General features: G+C 32.2%; 2 protein-coding genes across 2 annotated transcripts; both read left to right on the top strand.

Moving 5' to 3' along the window:
* Positions 1–6,606: 6,606 nt before the first annotated feature.
* Positions 6,607–7,544, top strand: LOC117915814. The gene has a single exon (XM_034831507.1). It carries the CDS (start codon positions 6,749–6,751, stop codon positions 7,382–7,384), a length of 636 nt encoding a protein of 211 aa, XP_034687398.1. The 5' UTR covers positions 6,607–6,748; the 3' UTR covers positions 7,385–7,544.
* Positions 7,545–18,360: 10,816 nt separating this feature from the next.
* On the top strand, positions 18,361–19,431 carry LOC117915755. The gene is made up of 2 exons (XM_034831434.1): positions 18,361–18,530; positions 18,714–19,431. Exons 1-2 carry the CDS (start codon positions 18,401–18,403, stop codon positions 19,100–19,102), a joined length of 519 nt encoding a protein of 172 aa, XP_034687325.1. The 5' UTR covers positions 18,361–18,400; the 3' UTR covers positions 19,103–19,431.
* The last annotated feature ends 1,059 nt before the right edge of the window (positions 19,432–20,490 follow it).

Raw genomic sequence — 20,490 nt, 5'->3', positions numbered from 1 at the left:
ATTGAAAAGAATGCTAAATCTCTTGATTCTGCACAAAGTGTCAATTCTGGCTCGTCTTCTACTAATAATGGTTTTAAAGGTCGTGGCAGAAGCAATTTCTCTACCAACTTTGGTCCTGGAAGAGGTCGAGGTATTGGTCAAGGTAATGGAGGTCATTTCAATGCTGGAAACTTTGGTAGAGACAGAAATTTTAATGGAGGCAAAGGAAATGGTGGCAGATCTGGCTGGAATAACAACTGGAATAATATTGGCAAACCTCAATGTCAGCTTTGTTGAAGGTTTGGACATGAAGTTGAGAGGTGTTACTATAGGTTTGATCCAAGTTTTGTTAGTCCAACCTCCTCTTCTCAAAATAGTGGTGGTCCTCGTGCTTATTTCAGCCAAGCATCTCCTCATTCCTCAACTTTGTTTACAACACTTGAGGTGTTCAATGATAACTCTTGGTACCCTGATTTTGGTGCTTCAAATCATGTCACTCCAAATGCTAATAATCTTCAACACAACACTGAATTTATTGGTCAAGACGAAATACGCATTGGTGATGGTTCAGGTTTATCAATTTCACGAATTGGTCATTCTTCTTTACTTTCCTCTCTTACTCCTAAAGTGCTCTCCTTAAATCATATGCTTTTGGTTCCTTCTATTACAAAGAATCTTCTTAGTGTTTCCAAATTTGCAAAAGACAATAATGTCTTCTTTGAATTCCATTTTGACGCTTGTTTTGTTAAGGATCAGGATTCTCAGGTTGTTCTTCTTACCGAGAAAGTTAAAGATGGTCTATACTCATTTGATTCATCAAATTTGTGTCTTGCTCATCCATAAGCTGCCTTCAACATTTTTCAATCATCCTCTGCTGTAAAAAGTTGCAATGTTCAAACCTGTACTGTTTCAAAGCCTTGTGATTCAATAAAGCTAAATGTCTTTGATCTTTGGCATGCCAGATTAGGTCATCCTTTTATTAAAGTTGTAAAAACAATTCTTTCACAGTGTAATGTCCCTAATATCAATAAAATAACACCTTCATTTTGTTCATCATGTTGTTTAAGCAAAATTCATAAATTTCCATTTTCCATATTTGAATCAGTTTATACCGTTCCTCTACAATTGATTCATTCTGATCTATAGGGTCCAACTCCTATCCCTTCAAGTAGTGGTTATAGATACTATGTTCATTTTGTGGATGCCTATTCTAAATTCACCTAGTTATATCTTCTTAAAAATAAATCTGATGTCATCCAAACCTTTATCAATTTCAAAACTCAAGTTGAGCTTCAACTTGACTCCAAATAAAAGCTTTTCAATCTGATTAGGGTGGTGAATTTAGATCTTTTCAGTCATTCCTTACTCAACATGGTATCATTCATAGAGTGTCTTGCCCTCATACTCAAGAACAAAATGGAGTGGCTGAAAGAAAACATCGCCACATCGTTGAAAATAGTTTAGCCTTGTTAGCTAAATCTTCAATTCCTCTCAAATATTGGGATGAAGCTTTCAGAACTGTTGTGTTTCTTCATAACAGACTTCCAACTCCTATCCTGAAACAAAAATGTCCTTTAGAACTTCTCTTCAAAACCAAAACCAACTATTCCTTTCTAAAAGTGTTTGGTTGTGTATGTTATCCCAACACTCGTCCTTTTAACAAACATAAATTGCAATTTAGGAGCACTATTTGCACTTTTATGGGATACAACTTAAACCACAAGGGATATAAGTGCTTGGATTCAAATGGAAAGCTGTATATTTCTAGAAATGTTATATTTGATGAAACAACATTTCCATTTGCTCAAACTGATCAATCTTCCTATTCTATCCATGATTCCTCTTCATTGTCCAATTCTACCCCATCTGCTAGTCCACCTATTCTCACAGTCCCCTCTCAAACTCATTCTCATCCTATTTCACACTCATGTCCTGTTGTTACTTCCATTGACAGGCCAATCAATGAGGTTGGTTTACCTTCTATTCCTAATGTACATTTTATTTCTCCAATAATTGATGTTGTTGTGCATAATATTATTTCTTCTGGTATCTAATTTGAATAGAATGACAGGTCAACCAAGAGTTCAAGGGAACACTCATGTCATGACAACAAGAAGCAAAAATGGCATTGCCAAACCTAAAGTGTATATTATAGCAGTAAAGGAACCAAAGACAGTTGAGTTGGCATTACAAAAGGATGAGTGGAAACAAGCCATGATATCTGAGTTTGAAGCTTTGCAAAGAAACAACACTCGGTCTTTAGTACCCTTGCCTGAAGGAATAATACCTATTGGTTGTAGATGGGTTTATAAGGTCAAAGAAAATTCTTATGGTAGTGTCGGAAAATACAAAGCTAGGTTAGTAGCCAAGGGCTTCCATCAACAAGCTAGATTTGATTTTAATGAGACTTTTAGCCCAATTGTGAAACCAACAACTATCATGATTGTACTCACCATTACCTTATCTAGAGGTTGGAGTGTTAGGCAATTGGATATAAATAATGCCTTTTTGAATGGTATTTTACAAGATGAAGTGTTTATGTCACAACCTCAAGGCTTTTTGGATGAGAAACACCACGAATATGTTTGTAGACTGCATAAAGCTCTCTATGGACTCAAACAGGCACCATGAGCCTGGTTTGAGAGACTTCACAAAGCATTTCTGTAGTTTGGATTTGTCTCTTCCAAGGCAGATCAATCTCTCTTTTTCAGGATTACATCAACTCATACCACCTACATTCTTGTCCATGTAGATGATATTTTGGTAACTGGAAGCAATACAGAGGTAGTAACTACTCTTATTAAACAATTGGATGTTGAGTTCTCTTTGAAAGATCTAGGAGAAATAACCTATTTTCTGGACATTCGAGTTACTCATATAGTGAATGGATTTCATCTCTCTCAACAGAAGTTTATAAGGAATCTTTTGGTGAAAACTAAAATGTTGCAGGCCAAGGGTCTTCCCACTCCCATGACTAGTGGCTTAAAGATTAGTTCCCAAGATGGAGTTCCAATTGAAAATGCTCAACTATACAGAAGTACAAAAGGAGCTTTACAATATGTTACTGTAACTAGACCTGAAGTGGCATATAGTGTCAATAAAGTTTGTTAATTTATGCAAAGGCCTACAGATGAGCATTGGAAGGCTGTAAAACGCATTCTAAGGTACTTAAGAGCAATCATGGATTATGGCATTCATTTAAAGAAAGCTGCTGAGTTGAGTTTAATTGGATTTTCTAATATTGATTGGGGTTCAGACCCTAATGATAGACGATCGGTTTCAGGTCACTGTGTCTTTTTTGGCAATAATATTGTGTCTTGGCATTCCAGAAAATAATAAACAATTTCCCGTTCCAGTACAGAGGCAAAATATAGAAGTTTGGCTGAACTAGTTGCTGAAGTAACCAGGATTCAATCCTTACTATTTGAATTGCAGTGCAAGACACCTAGAATATCGGTTATGTGGTGTGATAATCTCAGCACAGTGTTGTTATCTGCCAATCCCATTCTTCATGCTCGAACAAAGCACATAGAATTGGATCTTTATTTTGTAAGGGAAAAAGTTTTGAAGAAAGACATAGATATAAGACATGTACCAGCAAATGAACAAGTGACAGATGTTCTAACTAAAGCAATCTCCAGTGGACAATTTAATCAAATGAGGAACAAACTCAAAGTGGAAGACCTTACAACTTTGAGTTTGAAGGGAGATGTTAGGAATAGTGGTTAATGGTTGTTGTCCACGTGTATAGCTTAGTTAGAATAAAATAGAATTAGTTGGATGTTTTGTTAGAATAAAACAGAGTCAGTTAGCTGACTAAGAAGTGTATTTATATACCTTTCTATAATCGTTCATTTTGGGTAATGAGAAATTCTTTTCTCTATTGAGTTTTCTCATACGTTCCACCGTTCCAAATGTTAAGGCTCAAGTTCAATCCCTGTAGTGCATGTAGAGGCTATAATACTATGCCGCATGGCATGGAAAAGAAGTCTAATTCTTCCTTCATAGATTCTTTAAGGATGAATTTGAAATAATCATATAGGATATTATATTATAAATATGGAGCATTTTATATTATAAATATGCCTTGGAAATGTAAGGGTCTATTTGGTAATTGTTTTAAAAAACAATTCTTAAACATAATTTTTAAGAGTAGTTTTTGAAAATTGTTGTCTGATGTTTTATAAAACAAAATTTTATTTGAAAACTTAAAATGTTTTTAATAATTTAAATATATTTTAAAAATAATTTTCATGCCTAATGTTTTATTTTTAATCATTCTATATATTTGCATAATTAATTTTGGAAATAATCCAAAAAAAAAAATAGAAAACAATTTTTTTTTAATCATCAAACGTGTTTTCTTATTTTTTTATTCTAAAAATAAAAAATTGTTCTAAAAAATAATTACTAAATAAACCACAAATCACCAGCAACTTTTTTAGGATTAACTTTGGATAAGTTAAAAACTTTTTTTTAAACTCAATAAAGTTTTTATTCCTGGTTATGTAAATTTTTTTTTATTCTTTTGTTTAAAGAGTTTATGATTGAAAAAAAAAATCCGAATGAGGAAAATCCTGTTTTTTCTATTTTGGTTTATACAATAAATTCTTTCTTGTTTATATAACTTTTATAATATTAATATTGACTTTTAAATTTTATGAATTTGACTTGAGTGTGTTTGTTTTTTCACTTAATTTTAAATAGAAAATAAAACTAAATATTGCTTAATGGTGTTAAGTATTAGGTTATTTGTTTTTATAATATTTTATTTTTATTAATCATTAAAAAATCAATATATTACATTTTCCATTTAGAAAAAATCAAATATTTTAAGTAGTATTTGTTTTTTTACTTAATTCTAAATAGAACTTAAAATTAAATAGTATTTAATAATGTTAAGTATTAAATTGTTTGTTTTTATAATATTTTATTTATATTAAACATTAAAAAACATGATTATGTTACTTTTTCTATTTAAAAAAAATCAAATATTGTGGTTTTTTCTATTCAACAAAAAATTTATAATAAGTCATGAAAAAAAAAATAAACAAACAAACAACTTAAGTTTGAAAACAAATTACTTTTAGTAAAAAGTTAAAAAAACAAACACCCTTTAATTTTTTATCCTTAATTTTTTATATTCGATAAAAAATTTATAATAAGTCATGAAAATATAAAAAATAAACATTATAAAGTTTGAAAACAAATTGTTTTTAAGTAAAAAAGTTTTAAAAAACAAACTCCTTCTTAAATTTTAGCTTCTAGCTAAAGTTAAAATAGAAAACTATCCAAAACAAAGTGGTAAGTCTTGTTTTTTATTTGCTCATATCGATATTTGTTAATTTAAAATTTATTACTTAGATGGTGTTTATTTTTTTAACTTAACGCTTTTATACTTTAGATATGAACACTAAAAACAACTTTTTGAAACAATCAAAATACAATCTCAACAGCATTCACTTTATTAATATTTCATACTTAATAAAAATAAAATAATAAAATAATAAACAACTTAATACTTAACACTATTAAGTTATATTTAGAGTCAAGTTAAATAGAATTCTACATTGATTTAAGTTAAAAAAAAAAGGTTACTTTAAGTATTAAGGTTGCTTGGTAAAGATAATTTTAAATTTAGTTTAAATCGTCAAATTGAAATATTTACCCTCATTAATTTTAACTAATATTTTATTCTCATTGACTTTAACTCATATTTATTTTCGTTAATTTTAAACATTCATATTTAAAGTATTATAAATATATAAGATAACTATTAATTTAACTATTTTAACTTATTACTTAAAGCTAAAAATAACTTTAAGTTGTAATATTCAGTTATTTATTAAACATGTTTTATTTATTTAATGACTTAAATTAAGTTATTAAATCATATTAAGTCATTAAGTTAAAAAACACTCTCTTACATAATATTCAATAAAATTTAATATTTATTATTTAATAACATAAATTGACTTTAAGTTAAATTATTTTTAAGTTATTACTTATTTTTTTACCTTAATTATTAAAATTGACTTTAGGTCATACTATTAAGTTATTTTATCAAACATATTTAATAACTTAAATTAAGTTATTAAACCACTTTTTAAGTTATTAAGTTGTTTTATCAAACATCCACTTAATCAAATAATTTTAAAAGTTTTTATTGAGTTTATAAAAAGTTTTGGATTCTAAGAGGTTTTGCACATATTTTGATAAAATTATTAAGGAAATTTTTTTAATTAGAAAATTTTAATATAGAAACTAGAAAAATATTACTTATCATAAGATCCATTTTTCACTTATTCATAAATTCATGTTATATTCCATAATATATTTATAATATTTATATTTATCCATTTAAAATTATGATTTTAAAAATGTTACGATAATTATTTAGATTTAAAGACAATAATAAAGTGCATCAAATTTAAATTTCCTGGATTTAAAAGAAATATAAGAGAATGCACTATTAGAGATAGCAATTACCATAGACTCTATGTACATGAATTTGGGCCAGGCCCAAGAGACAGGGGGCTTCGAGAAAGGGTGTAGAGCCCATTTCTGAAATGGCCGACGATCTCGCCAGTCTTCGTGGTGAATCCAATTCCCATGTTTAAGCCGTTGCACACCTCCCATATCCCCTACACGTTCTGCGCCACGTCACCCTCCGCCAGCCGTCTCACCGTCACTCTCAAGTCTCAAGTCTCAATGACTCTGTCACTCCCATGGGCACCCTATCTCTGAAATACTACTACTCCACTTCTACATGAGCGCCACCGCACCCACCCGTCTTCGCTACCGCAGAACTCCTTCCTCCGACAGGTTTCTTGACGTCTTCTCCCATCCCCTACCACGCTCCTCCCTTCCTGGACCTACCAATCCCGAGGCCGGCGACGAGCTCCACGAAGACGAAATCTTCTGGATCGGAGGCTTTGATGACCCTCCCAACACTGCCCCTGCTCGGAACCCCCTCTCCAGGCGCTGCGGCGCCCAGGGGACCTCTGGCATCCTTGCAGCATTGCCGGAATCAGAACGGAGCCCAGGTGCCTATGGCCGTCCTATGTTCAACCAGAAGGCGTCGTCTTCCCGGATGATTCCGGCGATTCCGAAGCCGACAGTGGAGCGCCATGTGCCAGTATCCGCGAAGTATCACCAGTCAGCGCCGGTGAACGTTCCAGTGCGGTCGAAGGCGGTACGAAGGGCGCACGAGTTCAAAGCTGACGACATCGATGATGGAGCGGAGGGGGAGATGTTGCCGCCGCACGAGATCGTGGCGAGGGGCTCTGAGCACTCGCCCGGACTGTCCTGCTCGGTTCTTGAAGGCGTGGGGAGGACGTTGAAGGGGAGAGATCTGCGTCAGGTTCGCAATGCGGTGTGGCGGCAAACAGGTTTTCTTGATTGACGATTTCAATTTCGCTGTTGATTGACTGGAATGGTGTTTCTGGTCATTAGCTTTGTATGTAACTCTTTAAGTATGCGTGTTTAGTTTTCTCAAGCTTTTAGTGGTAAATTTGAGTACATGCTGATTAGAATGATGCTAATTTCGTTCTCTTTCTCTTTTCTGTTTGGAGTAGCCAAGAAAATTGGGAAAAAGAAGGAAATTCAAAATTTTTGTTGTTTGGGGCTTGACCAAACAAAAACCTGCATTCAACGACAACCGTGCATAATGTGGAATTTTAGTTAAGATAAGAAGAGTTTTTTATTTTCTTCGTACTGAAAAAGCAATAAATTCAAATGGTGACATGGGAATGACGGCAGTTTACATTTTGAGAAAAATTGCTATGCAAGTTTCATGTTATGGGGAAGGGTTTGCTTGTTCACCATTGAGATACTATAGCAATTGATGAGAATTTCTTTGCTATTGGTTTCACATATCATGTGGTAAGTTTTTGATGTTTATCTGGTTAGATTCTCCGGGGATGCATTCTCTTTCAATGTCAGAAATGTAGCTTATGGAGGTGCTTCAAAATTGGCAAGGTTTTTGGGTGTAAATTTAGTAGGTCACGGCTAGCATTTTCCCACTTTTCTTATGCTATTATAAATTGTTTATCTATCTTGAGGCAATTTTAGGAAATGAGATAAAAAATATAATTCTAACAGTTTTTGGAAAGATGAACTGCAGAAAGCATACATCATGAGATGCTTCTAATTACCATCTCACCTTGCAGATAGCAATGGCATTTTTTCTGCAATATCTTATTGTTTTCCTGTTTTTTATGAAATCAAAAAGCTCAGGTATTCCTTTTTTTTTTTCTTGGTGGTTTAAACTGGCAAATTTTGTAGAATAAGGATTCTTATAGTTTGTACTATTTGAAGTGGTCTAGTCTCGTCGTGTAGTTCCTTCGTTTCCGTTCCAGAAGGTATGGAGATGCTTTTTGTATGATAGATGGGATTTAGAAAATGAAGCAAGTTGCTGGGATTCTTATGCAATCTAAAGATAAATTTGGCAAAGGTTCCTTACTTTTTAAACTAAACTACATTAATTTATATATGGATCCTATGTAAATAGCTTCAAGGAATTTTTATTGGCTTGCTTTTGGAGATATGTTAATTTTTTGCCTTATTCTATGTGTCAGAGATTCTTCTGTATTAGCCTTTGACACCTGTGTATGCCCTTGTTACTTCCTTTTTAAGATTTTGCTTCTTTTTGTTCTTTTGGAGATATGTTAATTTATTACCTTTAGTATTAGTTTTTGATATCTGTGTATGCCCTTGTTACCTACCTTTTCAAGATTTTCATTCTTTTTGTTCTTTTAGAGATTAGAGATATGTTAACCTTTTGCCTTCTGTATTAGCCTTTGACACCTGTGTATTACTAGCTACCTAGCTGTTAAGATTTGCATTCCTTTTGCTTTGTGTTACATCATTGATCCTGCCTGGCCTGTCACCATCATTGCTATATTCTATTCTTCTGATGTCTCAAAGTAACAGTTCTTTAACATGCATATATTGAAGTTACTTGCAGAATCATTAGAAAGCTTCTAGATGATACCTGTGGATGCTTCCTTACACCCAACTTTATTGGTGATTTTGATGAGCCTGGGAACGTTAATAATTAATTAGGTTTTCCTAATGAGATTTTGACATGATGGATTTGATTGATCTTCCAATCGGATTAAATGAACTCTTCCATTACCAGTATTATGGTGGTTGAGTGTCATCTTGAATCAATAGGAACTTGTCAAGTGTCTCAAGATGACATCCATTTTTCCATTATTGTGCTGCTGGTGAGACTACATATCCTCTGCTGAATTATTTTTAGAAAAGGATATTTTCTGAAAATGAAACATTTTTCTCTCAATTTTTTTTTTATTTTTTTATTTTGGAAAACAAATGAGAATACGCCCTGAAAATAAATAAATAAATAAGCAAAAGCCTTTTCTTTGTAGTTGAGGATCATCTTAGAAAAAATAAGAACTCATTGAGTCTCGTTTATTTCTCTCCAATTTTGTGTGAGGCTATATTCTCTACAGAAAATTTTGGGAAAAGATATTGTGTGAAAATGGTGCATTTCTGTATGTTTTGGAGTACTTGTACAAAAAGATATTTTTCTGAAAATGGAGCATTTTCCTTTCATTTGTTTTGGTAAAAAAGTATGGAATTCATAGTCATTGTCATAAAAAGCAATCCATTACATGATCTTATGTTTGGTTGTCACTAGAGTCTCATAGGCAGGATCAGCTGAGTGGACTCAGAGACTTTTATCAATATGATATTTGAGATTTCCAGTAAAATGGAGACTTGGTTGGCTATTTGCTTCTAATTAAGAGTGCAGCAGGTTTCTAAACTAAAATTGTGTGAGGTGCCAACCATGGTTCAAAGTTGCAGTCTTGATACCAAGCCAAGGTGTCCGAGACCAATGTGCCTCAAAACCTTCCATGTCAATGATCAAGATTGCAACTTTGAACCATGACACGAGTTATACTTATATCTCAATCTACTTAGACATAACACCTCATGGGCCCAGATGATATGGACTGCTGAGGGCATTACCACCTAACTCAGGTATCTGTGTTTCTATGCTTTGCAATGGTTGTTAATCATGTATGGAAGTTACTAGCTAAATTTTGACTTAAATGCAAACAACCAAAGTCTTTGTTAGTCTTTGTTATCTGAGCTGATGCAATTGGACTTGGATTAATTATGGAAATAGTGGATCTTTCCCTCTTTATCCTCTTTTGCTAAGTTTATTTTCGATGACTTGAATTTATTAATGAGAGATGGTGATAAAATGCACTATTTGCTGTTTGTCCTTAGTTTGATTACCCTTACAGTTTGATTACCGTGATGATTTTAAATTCTTTGGAAACTACCATTCTACAATCAAACTTCAAAAATGTTTACAGAACCATGAAGCTCCTATATAATATTCTTATCATTAGTTAAATTGGAGAGAACATTGGCCAAGGCTGCACATTTTATCTTTTCAGACTGTAAATATTTGATGCTGACAACTTTTTTGAGCTTTCAAGTAATTTCAATATAGTATACAATATAAGTGTGTTCAGTTTGACAGGACTCAGAATTAATCACTAAAATTTCATTGAAGGATTATATGTTGAATGGGTATTGTTGTGATGAAGAACTATATTTCAAAATCCATGGAAACCATGGTCTAAGGTCATAATGCTTTCTTTGAGTTATATTAAATATCTAAAAATAATACTGATTTTGTGTAATAATGGTAATAATTATCTTGTCTAACATGGTATATATGTGTAATAAAAGTTGTTCTTTGTTAGCATCTTCTTAATCGTCGAGATTAAACATTTCCTGTACTCTGCTATTAAGCATTTCCCATAGTTCAATCTGGCATCTGCAATGTGTTATGCTACTTGCATTATAGTGAGGGCTGCTGGTACTGTGTGCCTAATTTCACTGCTGGCTGTGGAAACTGGTGGTTAAAGAACATTTACAGCCCCAAATTAGCTTGATCTGTTGCTGCAGTTTGGAATGCTGCCCGAAGAGTATCCTTTTACTGCTGATTTTGACAGCATTTGCTTGATGGGATTCTAAGATTTAGAAGGCTCTCAGAGAAATTTCAATTTTGGTGCTGGCCACTTGACCATGTGTCATCTGTTGGATCATAATGGCTGCGCCCATCTACTGCAGTTGTGGAGGGGCTAAGAAGTTTGTTCTCAAACAATGCAAAGGTTAGCTTGATGGTATTAAATCATTAATACTCTTTTTAGAAGTAATGACTAAATGTGATGATTTGCTCATGGAAGGTTCATCGGTTATATATATATATTGATTGCCAAACCTAGTCAAGGTTTTGAGGACGAGAGTGGCTTTAGGTGGACTGGGATCGACTCATGACGAGTTTCTCAGTCTGGTCCCTTTTCCGGTTCCTGATTATCACCTAAACAGTGCCTCATTTGGGCCTAGTTATTTCACGCACAGAAGCTTTTCATTCCTTAAGTGAGGACAGGAGACAGAAGCTCCAGAAAGCGGGGTTTGGGCATCTGCCTTTCTAGATTGTGCAGTGTGCGACCCCTTTACCTTCTAGGTTGTTGGTGGTGGGCCCTAAAGTTCCGTCGATTGGCCCCTTTCGTCTAGGTTGTGAGGTGTTTAAATGGATCTCATATCCGTATGTTAGAAATATAAGGATATCTTTGCATTTAAAAAAAGAAAAAGAAAAATACTAATTACCAATAATATTTTATTTAAAATGAATAATGAATAAAGTTTTATTTTTTTAATATATAAATGAGTCAAGTTTTTTTATTATATATGCACACATTTAGTAGTACTCAATTTTAAACATAATATTCTAGAATGTTTTGATTTAATCTATAATTAATTAGATTGATTTTTTATTGCAAATTATTTGTAAAACTTAAAGAATTTATTAAAAATTTTAAAGTATTAATTATGTTTTACTTAATTTATAATCTATTTATTTAGTAATTTTTTCTTTAAATAGTTGTGTATAGGATAAATAGTAAAGTCATGACTCATGGTATATAGGTTTTCCTCTTTCTTTTTTTCTTTTTAATGCTTAGATTTATTTTTGAGTTCCAAATTATTTTTAAAAATGATTAAATTCATTAATGAATTCAATAAAAAGTGTCACTTGATTTGAAATTAATTTTTCTAGTGGAAAAATTTGTAAAAGTTTAATTACATGCAAAAAAGAAATCATAGAGTCATTATAAACCAATTTTTATTCATAAATTTATGGTATTATTTGAGTTTTAAATTATTCATAAGAATTATTAGACTTGTTAATGAATCCAACACATTAACTCTTATTTAATTTGGACTTCATTTGCCTGGTAAAAAGAAATTAAAAAATAATTTTATATAGAAGAGAAATAATAGAGTTGTTTTAAACTAATTTTTATTCATAAATTTTTGGTATTAATAAGTTTATTATTCAAGTTTTAAATTATTTTAAAATTTTAATAGATTTGTTAATAAGTCTTATTTAATTTGAAGTTAATTTGCCTAATGAAAAAAAGAGAGAAAAATAATGATTATATTTTAGTAGAGAAATAATAAAGTATGTGTGTTTTTCTATTATTTTTAAAAACCGGTGAAATAACTTTTAATAGATTTCTCTTATTTTTCTATTATATTTTAACAACTTTTAATTATTTTCTAAAAATTGTTATTTATTTTACTTTGTTTTTAAAAACTGAAAACAGAGAATAATAACCAAATAATGTTATGAGTTTTTTATTTTTTTTTAAAAAAAAACTACACCAAACATGCTCTTAAAGTCTAACGATTTTAATTATAATTTGAAAACCATTTTTTAGTGAAAAGAATATAAAATATCAAAAAATAAATTATTTTCTTATTTCATAATTAATTGATACAAATTAAATTTCAATACACAATTAAGTTAAGAAAAATAATTATTCAATTTGATATAAAATAATAGTTATTTGTATGATAAAATTTTTATTTATTTATTTGTTAGATGTAAATGGTAAAAAAATTGAAAAAATAAGGAGGTCACATCTACCAAACCCATAAATATAAAAATCGTATCACTGCATTTTAAGGAACAATAAAACATTGTTACAAAAGTTCTAAGTGTATAAGAAAAGATATAGTATGGATCAAAATACTCTTCATAAATGATTTCCTATGTTTTTTAATAAAATGATAATAAATTGCATATCTATTTGGAAAATACGAAACATCAATTATTTTATCAAAAAAAAAAATTATATACTTACAATAATAATATGACTAAAGCAATAGATATTATTTTTATGTATTGTTAATTAATTTTATTGTAATAATAGTGTGGGCATTTTTTATGTGCGCGACAATCACTTTTTTTATTTATGAAAAATTGATTTTTTTTAAAAAAAAATTGGAGTTGTTATTTATTTTTAAAAGGGAGGACAAAATAAGAAATGTAACTCCTTATTTGAAAAAGAGAAATCTGTAAAAAAAAAATTGATTCTAAATTTGTAGGTTAAATTACTTATCAGGAAGATACGATAATAAACTATAACACTTCTTTAAACCTGTATATATATTATCTTTATTAAACCAATGAAGGGAATTATAACAATTAATTAATTAATTATTAATGCCAAGAATAAGAATCATACAAATGGGTATGTACAAATCATGGTAAAAATCCAATTACAAAAACAAACAAAATAAATAAAGAGAGAAATACATGAATTGATTTATTAAGTTAATTTAAAAAATATTTAATTGTTTCGACGCAATTTAAGAAAATTTGAAAGAATTTATTTGTATAAAAAAATTGAGTTAATGATTTCAATTTATTTATTTATGAAAAAAAGTTTCAATTTATTTTCAACAAATTATTTGCTTCAATTTTATTTCATTTTATTTTCAAAAAAGTTATTTGCACTTATTTTATCAAAAGAAATTATTTAAAAAAAAATTTCAATTGGGCAATAAAATATTAAAAATGATTTTTACTTGCATTTATTAGAAAAAGAATGATTTTTTATAACTTTATTTATAAAAGTATTTCAATTTGATTTTATTCAAAAAAAGTGTTTTTTATAAATTATTTATTTTAAAAAATATTTTTTTTATAAATGTCTCTTTACAAAAAAATTCAATTTTATTTTATTTTCAAGCAAACTATTTTTTATTAATTAAAAGACAAGATTTTTAGCTTTTTATTTGCAAAAATATTAAAATTCAATTTAATTTTATTAATGGAAATGATTTTTAAATATATATATATATATATATATATATATATATATATATATATATATAAGGAAAAGTGCCCTCACAATATGATCCTTATGGTTGCAACATTAGCTTTCGCAGCCATACAAATTTTAGTTGTAGAAAAATGTGGTTGCAACCATTGATTCAAAGTATAATCACACAATCAAACTTTGTTGCAGTTACATGATTTCTTTATGCCCTGCCATGCTATGGCACGACCCATGGTGCACGCCCTTGTATCATATGGTTACAATTTAATTTGCTTTAAGCTACAGGTCTTGGCTATAACTAAAGACTTAGGTGGTGTTTGTTTTTTTACTTAATTCTAAATACAACCTTAATGCTTAATAATATTAAATATTAAGTTGTTTGTTTTTGTAGTATTTTATTTCTATTAAGTATTAAAAAGTAAAGAAAAACCAATATGTTATTTTTTCTATTTAAAAAAAGCTACATATTTTAACTTTTTCAATTTAGTAAAAAGTTTATAATAAGTCATGAAAAAATAAAAAAAACAAACAACTTAAATTCTGAAAACAAATTATTTTCAGCAAAAAATAAAAAAAACAAACACCACCTTAGTTTCTTGTTGCGTGTGTCATGGTTAAATTAAAAACATAATTTTTAAATGATTAGAATAACGACAAAATAGACTATGCAAGCTCAAAAGTACTTCAAAAATAAATTGTCCCTACTTATTAATCTTATAATGCATGTGATTTAACTATAATCATGTTGTAGTTTAAGTAATTGACCTAAAAAGTGCTTTTAGTTTATAAGGTTTTTATCACTAATACTTTTTACGGGGAATTAAGCATAAATAGCTTAAAATGATGATCTATAATTGACTTGCAATCGAGAAGAGATACGCAGAAGGAAAAAGATGGAAAAAGGGAAAAATGTGAAGGCAAAGCATTTAATTTGATTGAAGGGTGCATTGATGAGAGTATTCGAGTCCCCACGCTGGCACACCTACTAAATACGATCAAGAAAGGTGAATAGAGCCCATGCAGGTGGGGCAACCTTGAAGCTGACCATGCAAAATGGTACCCATTAGATGCCTTTGCATAAAAGCAATCCCGGCCTATCCATTCCTTGTCCGGTTGTCCCCATCTCAAGTCCTCTCCCCTTCCTCTTCTTCCCCCTTCATGTTTAATATCATTCAAATATTCATCTACAACCGTACTTTTAGTTTTTTTCTTTTTTCTTTTTTCTTTTTTCTAAAGAAATTACTAACTTGTAATTTGCAACATATAATTAGATTAATGATGTCTAGCTTTCCCCTTTTGTGTAATTGCAATTTCAATTCATAGGTTGTCAAATTTCTTTATTTTCACTTTCATCGAGAGTTTTCGATTGGGGATTAACTCTGATACTATATGTTATGATGTAAATGAAAAGTCCGTTATAAATATTAAAAAACTCCTCTTTTATCGCCTTTTTGCTTTAGGAAAGGTCACGAAACTACACCTTTTAGACCTGCCGTTGAGTCCATTACAGTCGATATACATAGAGTTGCATTGATGGTGAGATGGTGATACAAGAATTCATATTGGTACCATTTTTAATCGTTGTCAACTTCCAGCAGAGACATATATGGCAAATGAGTCTAATGAGAAAGCTATAGCCCTAGACAGCATTTGATAGAAGCGCCTAAATTTTTGGTTGAGTTAAGAGGTTTAAAGCATTATGAAACAAATGGAATTGGGCCACAGCATCCGGCTGCCCTCCCAATCCTTGACAAATATGTATGATGAAGGAGTCAAAACTATGGTTGAGCTTCGTTCTAATTAATGCCTTCAGTTGTTGTTGTCAACCTCAATCCTAGAGGATGCATGCATGGTGTATTCAATTTAAAGTCTTGAGGTGGTGGGTGTGGTATTATTGAGAAGATAATGCACTTGGTTTGTTGGTAAGATGTTTTTTGTTACCTTAACGACAGCTTCTTCATCCGATGGGCATATTCAAAATGGTGTATCTTTTTGTCATTTAGGATTCAATTCCACTAAAATCAGGAAAAGAAAAAGAAGAAAAAGAAGAAGAAGAAGAAGAAGAAGAAGAAGAAGAAATTTTGATGCTTTATAGTAAAAATAAAATTGTGTGGAGGCTTAAATGAAAGGAAAGATGGGGCTCAAGAACTAGTAGTACTGTTCTACTGAACGCATAATCCAATCCTTTACCAAAAACTGACCTGTGGGTATCATCAATGAAAGGAAAGAAAGAAAGAGGGCCCTCACTCTCCTAGTAAATTTTCCACTGACACCAGCAACAACAAAGCTGTGCCTTCTTTAATTTCCTCCCCCTAGTCTAACGGCCTCATTTAATTCCCAACTTCTACCTTCTACTGCCAAGAAGATGATCACTTCTCTCTACTTGATCTAACATAATAATGTAAATCTACTTGGATATATAAAACTTGAATTGGAGGAGGCAGATGCATGAAACACGCAGCTATGATGTTTCCAACATTTTTCACAAATCAAGGACATTAGCTCATTCAAGTCAACAATTCTCTAACTAGACTAAAGGAGGGATCGATTTTCCAGAAGTTCCTCACAAGTCTTCATCCCTAACTGGACTAAAGGGAAGAGCGTTAGGGTAGGGTATCTTGCTCCATGTTCTTGGGAGCAAAGGAAGCTCGGACAAATACATGGGTGGACATAAAAGGGACACAAAAGGTGAATAGGAAATTGCAGTGTCCAATGGAAGGTAAAACTGCTCTTTAAAGGGAAGTAGATGAAATTTTTTGCAAGCTTCAATTGTTATACATAATGAGGAGCGCGCTTCTCTCAACCATGAATGCGTAAACTTAATGTTTTTTTTCTTTTCTCCTTGTCTTCTTTCATATGTACCAAACAAATTAAAGCTTACTAACTCCTAAGGACCCAATTATTATCCAAATATTTGCAGTGACCCCTCTTGCTTATTTGTCCTTGTTGCATAGTCAAACTACTCTCTCTGCATGAAACAACTCTAAATGAATTGAACTGGTTAATTTCCAACAAAGTTGGATGCTTTTTCTTCCTTCTCTGAGTTGATCAAGAGCATCAAGTACATACAGGTTGTGTATTGAGAAGTATAATTCTCAGTCAGTGTAGTGTGTAAGCATGTAGAAGAGCGGGAAAATGGAAGAACGATGAATCATTAATGTGGTGGTGCTGCAGGGGTAGTTCTGGAGTTACACTACACAGCTTTAATTAATTTCAGAGGCCAGCTGGATCTGTCATCAACCACATTTTCAGCAGACAGACCATTACAATTTAGCCTTTGCCGTGAGGGAAGTTGTGTCCGTGTATTCTTGGTATTAGTTTTCTCATTTTCATCAACTTGATCTGTCTTGGAGAGTATGTATAATGGCATAAAAAAAAAAAAAAAGGACCCTCACCTACTATTCTACGGTGTATTGAATGCCTAAAAGATGTCACATATTGTTCAACCCTGTCATCAATGACCCAATTGAAGTGTCTATGGATTCGTGGTTATCTTCTTCTATTTGAGGCTTCACGTAAGGGGTACCCCATAGAAGGCCCCAACATACATTATGGTGATCCTGGGGCAAGAATTAATTATCATTTCTAGAGAGGTTGGTTTTAGGGTAACCATTAAAGTTTTTGTCCCAAGAAAAGTAGACCATACTGGCACAAAAGTTCGTACAATGTACCATAAGGATGGAAAGTATCAGGATAATTTCACCCAAGAACAAGATCAAATTAGTCCCTTCTGCTCTATTTTTGATTCATTAGACAACATTACGATAAATCAACTTCATTACTAGGACCATAGGATCAAATTTCTTGGTTTGTGCTCAGTTGTGTAAAAGATAAGATACTTAACATGGCAAATTGAAGTTAATTGACGGTGTTGAAGGAGTACTGTTGTTTGTTGAACCAGTGACGTCCCACACCAGGAAATGTAAAGAAATTGTTTTGTATGTGGGGTAAGTGTCGATGGTAAATTCCAGAGGATGAAGGCCATTGCTTCAAGTGTCAGAAGGTCTTAGCATGATATTGTTTTTCAAATGAGATTTTGAATTTACATATAGTGCTCTTGGAGCTATACCGTCAATATCATCAACTAAAATTATGTACCTAAGACTCCTTCACTAACACCAACTACCAAAATCAGGCTTGGGACCCTTCATTGAATGCGGTATTGTTCATCCTTCATATATTTATGTGCTCCATGTTATACCTTCTTCTCATCCATCCTCACACCCTTTGCTAGCTACCCAGCTCCCATGGCACTTAATCGTGTGATTGCACCACTCTTCTTTGCACTGGTTCTTGCAACGATTGACCTCTCGACTTGCCATGTTATGAAGGGCTCCGTCACTTGCCTGGACTGCCACCGCCATCACGACTTCTCAGGTTTGCCCTAACTTAAAAATTTTCCTTGATTTGAAAGGGTAAAGCCCTTAAAAAAAAAATCAGCCTATTTCATTATACCGTTGGGCTCATCCTTTTTGTTAGGAAGCCTATGCTAATTATATGTTGCTGAAACATTCTGACTCCAATAATTCTCACTGCATTTCTCTTAAAATTTTGTTACAGGTATTAAGGTTTTAGTGAAGTGTGACCGGGTGAAAAAGCTGGCTATGGCAACCACAGAAGCTGATGGCTCCTTTAAGACCAATCTTCCCTCAGACACTCAAACCTCTTCTCCTTCTTTGAACTGCCTTGCTAAACTTCTTGGTGGCCCGAACCAGCTCTATGCCTTCAGGAAAAACACGGTCTCCAAGATTGTGAAGGCCCGAGACGATAGTTCTTACACGATCTCCACTCCCCTTTCCTTTTCCACCACTTGCCCTTCATCTGTAAAAGGTGCGAAATATGGGGAGTTTGGGTCATCCAAGACCGTTGATCTACCTCTACCGCCGGAGTGGGGACTAGCACCATCTAGCTACTATATTCCTTTCTTCCCCATCATCGGTATACCTTAACTATTGCAGCATAATGAGCAGATCAAGAAGTGATTACTAAAATATATATAAATATAAAAGTCTTGCTCTATCATGTGATCTTTGTGTGGAAAATGTAGTGAAGTCTAAGTATTTCTTTGTTTCTATATATGTTCTATATCTATATGTATATGAAGTGGTTGGCTTTTGTATAAGTGGAAGTTAAAACTTAGAAGTGCTACATGTGCTAAGAACGGAAGCATTGTGTATCGTGTGTGCACTCAGAAGTCCAAGGCATAAATGCATGTATACTTGGTTAGGATGTCCAACAGTTTTTTCAAGTATCAATTTTGCCTGTTCTTCTCTTGTTACTTTTTCTTTTTTGGGTGATCAATGATAGTTTATAGTGCTTGTGACTAAATTACTTTGCAAAGACAACATCATACGTAGAATGCCCATGCATCTGTAGAATTTTCACTCTTCCTGTCACTCCGCCCCCATCAGTTGAAGCAAATCAATAGCTCTTTAGCCCAAGGGACTTGGTGTTTACTCCAACACGTTAAAATGTGCCCAAATCATATCTTTTTTTAACTTCTGTCCAAGAGTAAATTATGGTCGAGGATTGCTACCTTTTCTCCAATGTTTTCATAATCGGATTGGTTATTGAACCGAAAAAATCATTGATTCATAGTTCACTGATTGGCCGATGGTTAAATCGTGGTTGAACTTATAATATTATAAATATATAACTTATATATTATTAAAATTTAAAATATTTATAAGAATTAAATATACATGTATAATTAATTTTTTTTAATAATGTTTCATTTTTATATTTAATATATCAAATTAAATGATATAAATAAATATAATTTGAAAAAACCCAAATTTTAAACTTATTTATACCCATTTTAGATAATTCAATCATTTTTCAAAGAACTCATCTGGACCCTCCATTTTCATATTTAATCTCCACCATTCATTTAAAAAAACAAAACCCTAAAACCCTCTCTTCCCCCACCACTACGACCCTTTTCCCTCCTTTCTCTTTTTTTTTTTTTTTTTCTTTCTCTCTCTCTCACTCATCAACAGCCGTACCATCACCCCCACCCCCTCTCCTCCAAATTTCCCCCCCTTTGTTTTCTTCTTCTCCATTTCTTCTTCTCTTCTTCTTCTCCTCCTCCTCTTCTCCCTTTTCTTTTCTTTCTTTCCCTCTCTCACCATACCCATGCCGACCAACAATCGTCCCATTCCCATCATCTCTATCTTTCTCTCATGGGAAAAAAAAAAAAAAAGACATGTTGTGAACCTTTCAATTCACTACAAATCAGTTGGCTCACTTGGTTAGCCGGTCCGACTATCGGTTCTGACGGTTTGAAGCCCATTTAATAGCTTATCGACCCAAAAGGGTGGATTGAACTGAAAGGTCA

Source organism: Vitis riparia, chromosome 6 (assembly GCF_004353265.1).
Source record: "Vitis riparia cultivar Riparia Gloire de Montpellier isolate 1030 chromosome 6, EGFV_Vit.rip_1.0, whole genome shotgun sequence".
Classification (NCBI taxonomy): domain Eukaryota; kingdom Viridiplantae; phylum Streptophyta; class Magnoliopsida; order Vitales; family Vitaceae; genus Vitis; species Vitis riparia.
The sequence above is the reverse complement of the archived record's forward strand: the minus strand, read 5'-3'. Positions and strand labels throughout refer to the sequence as shown.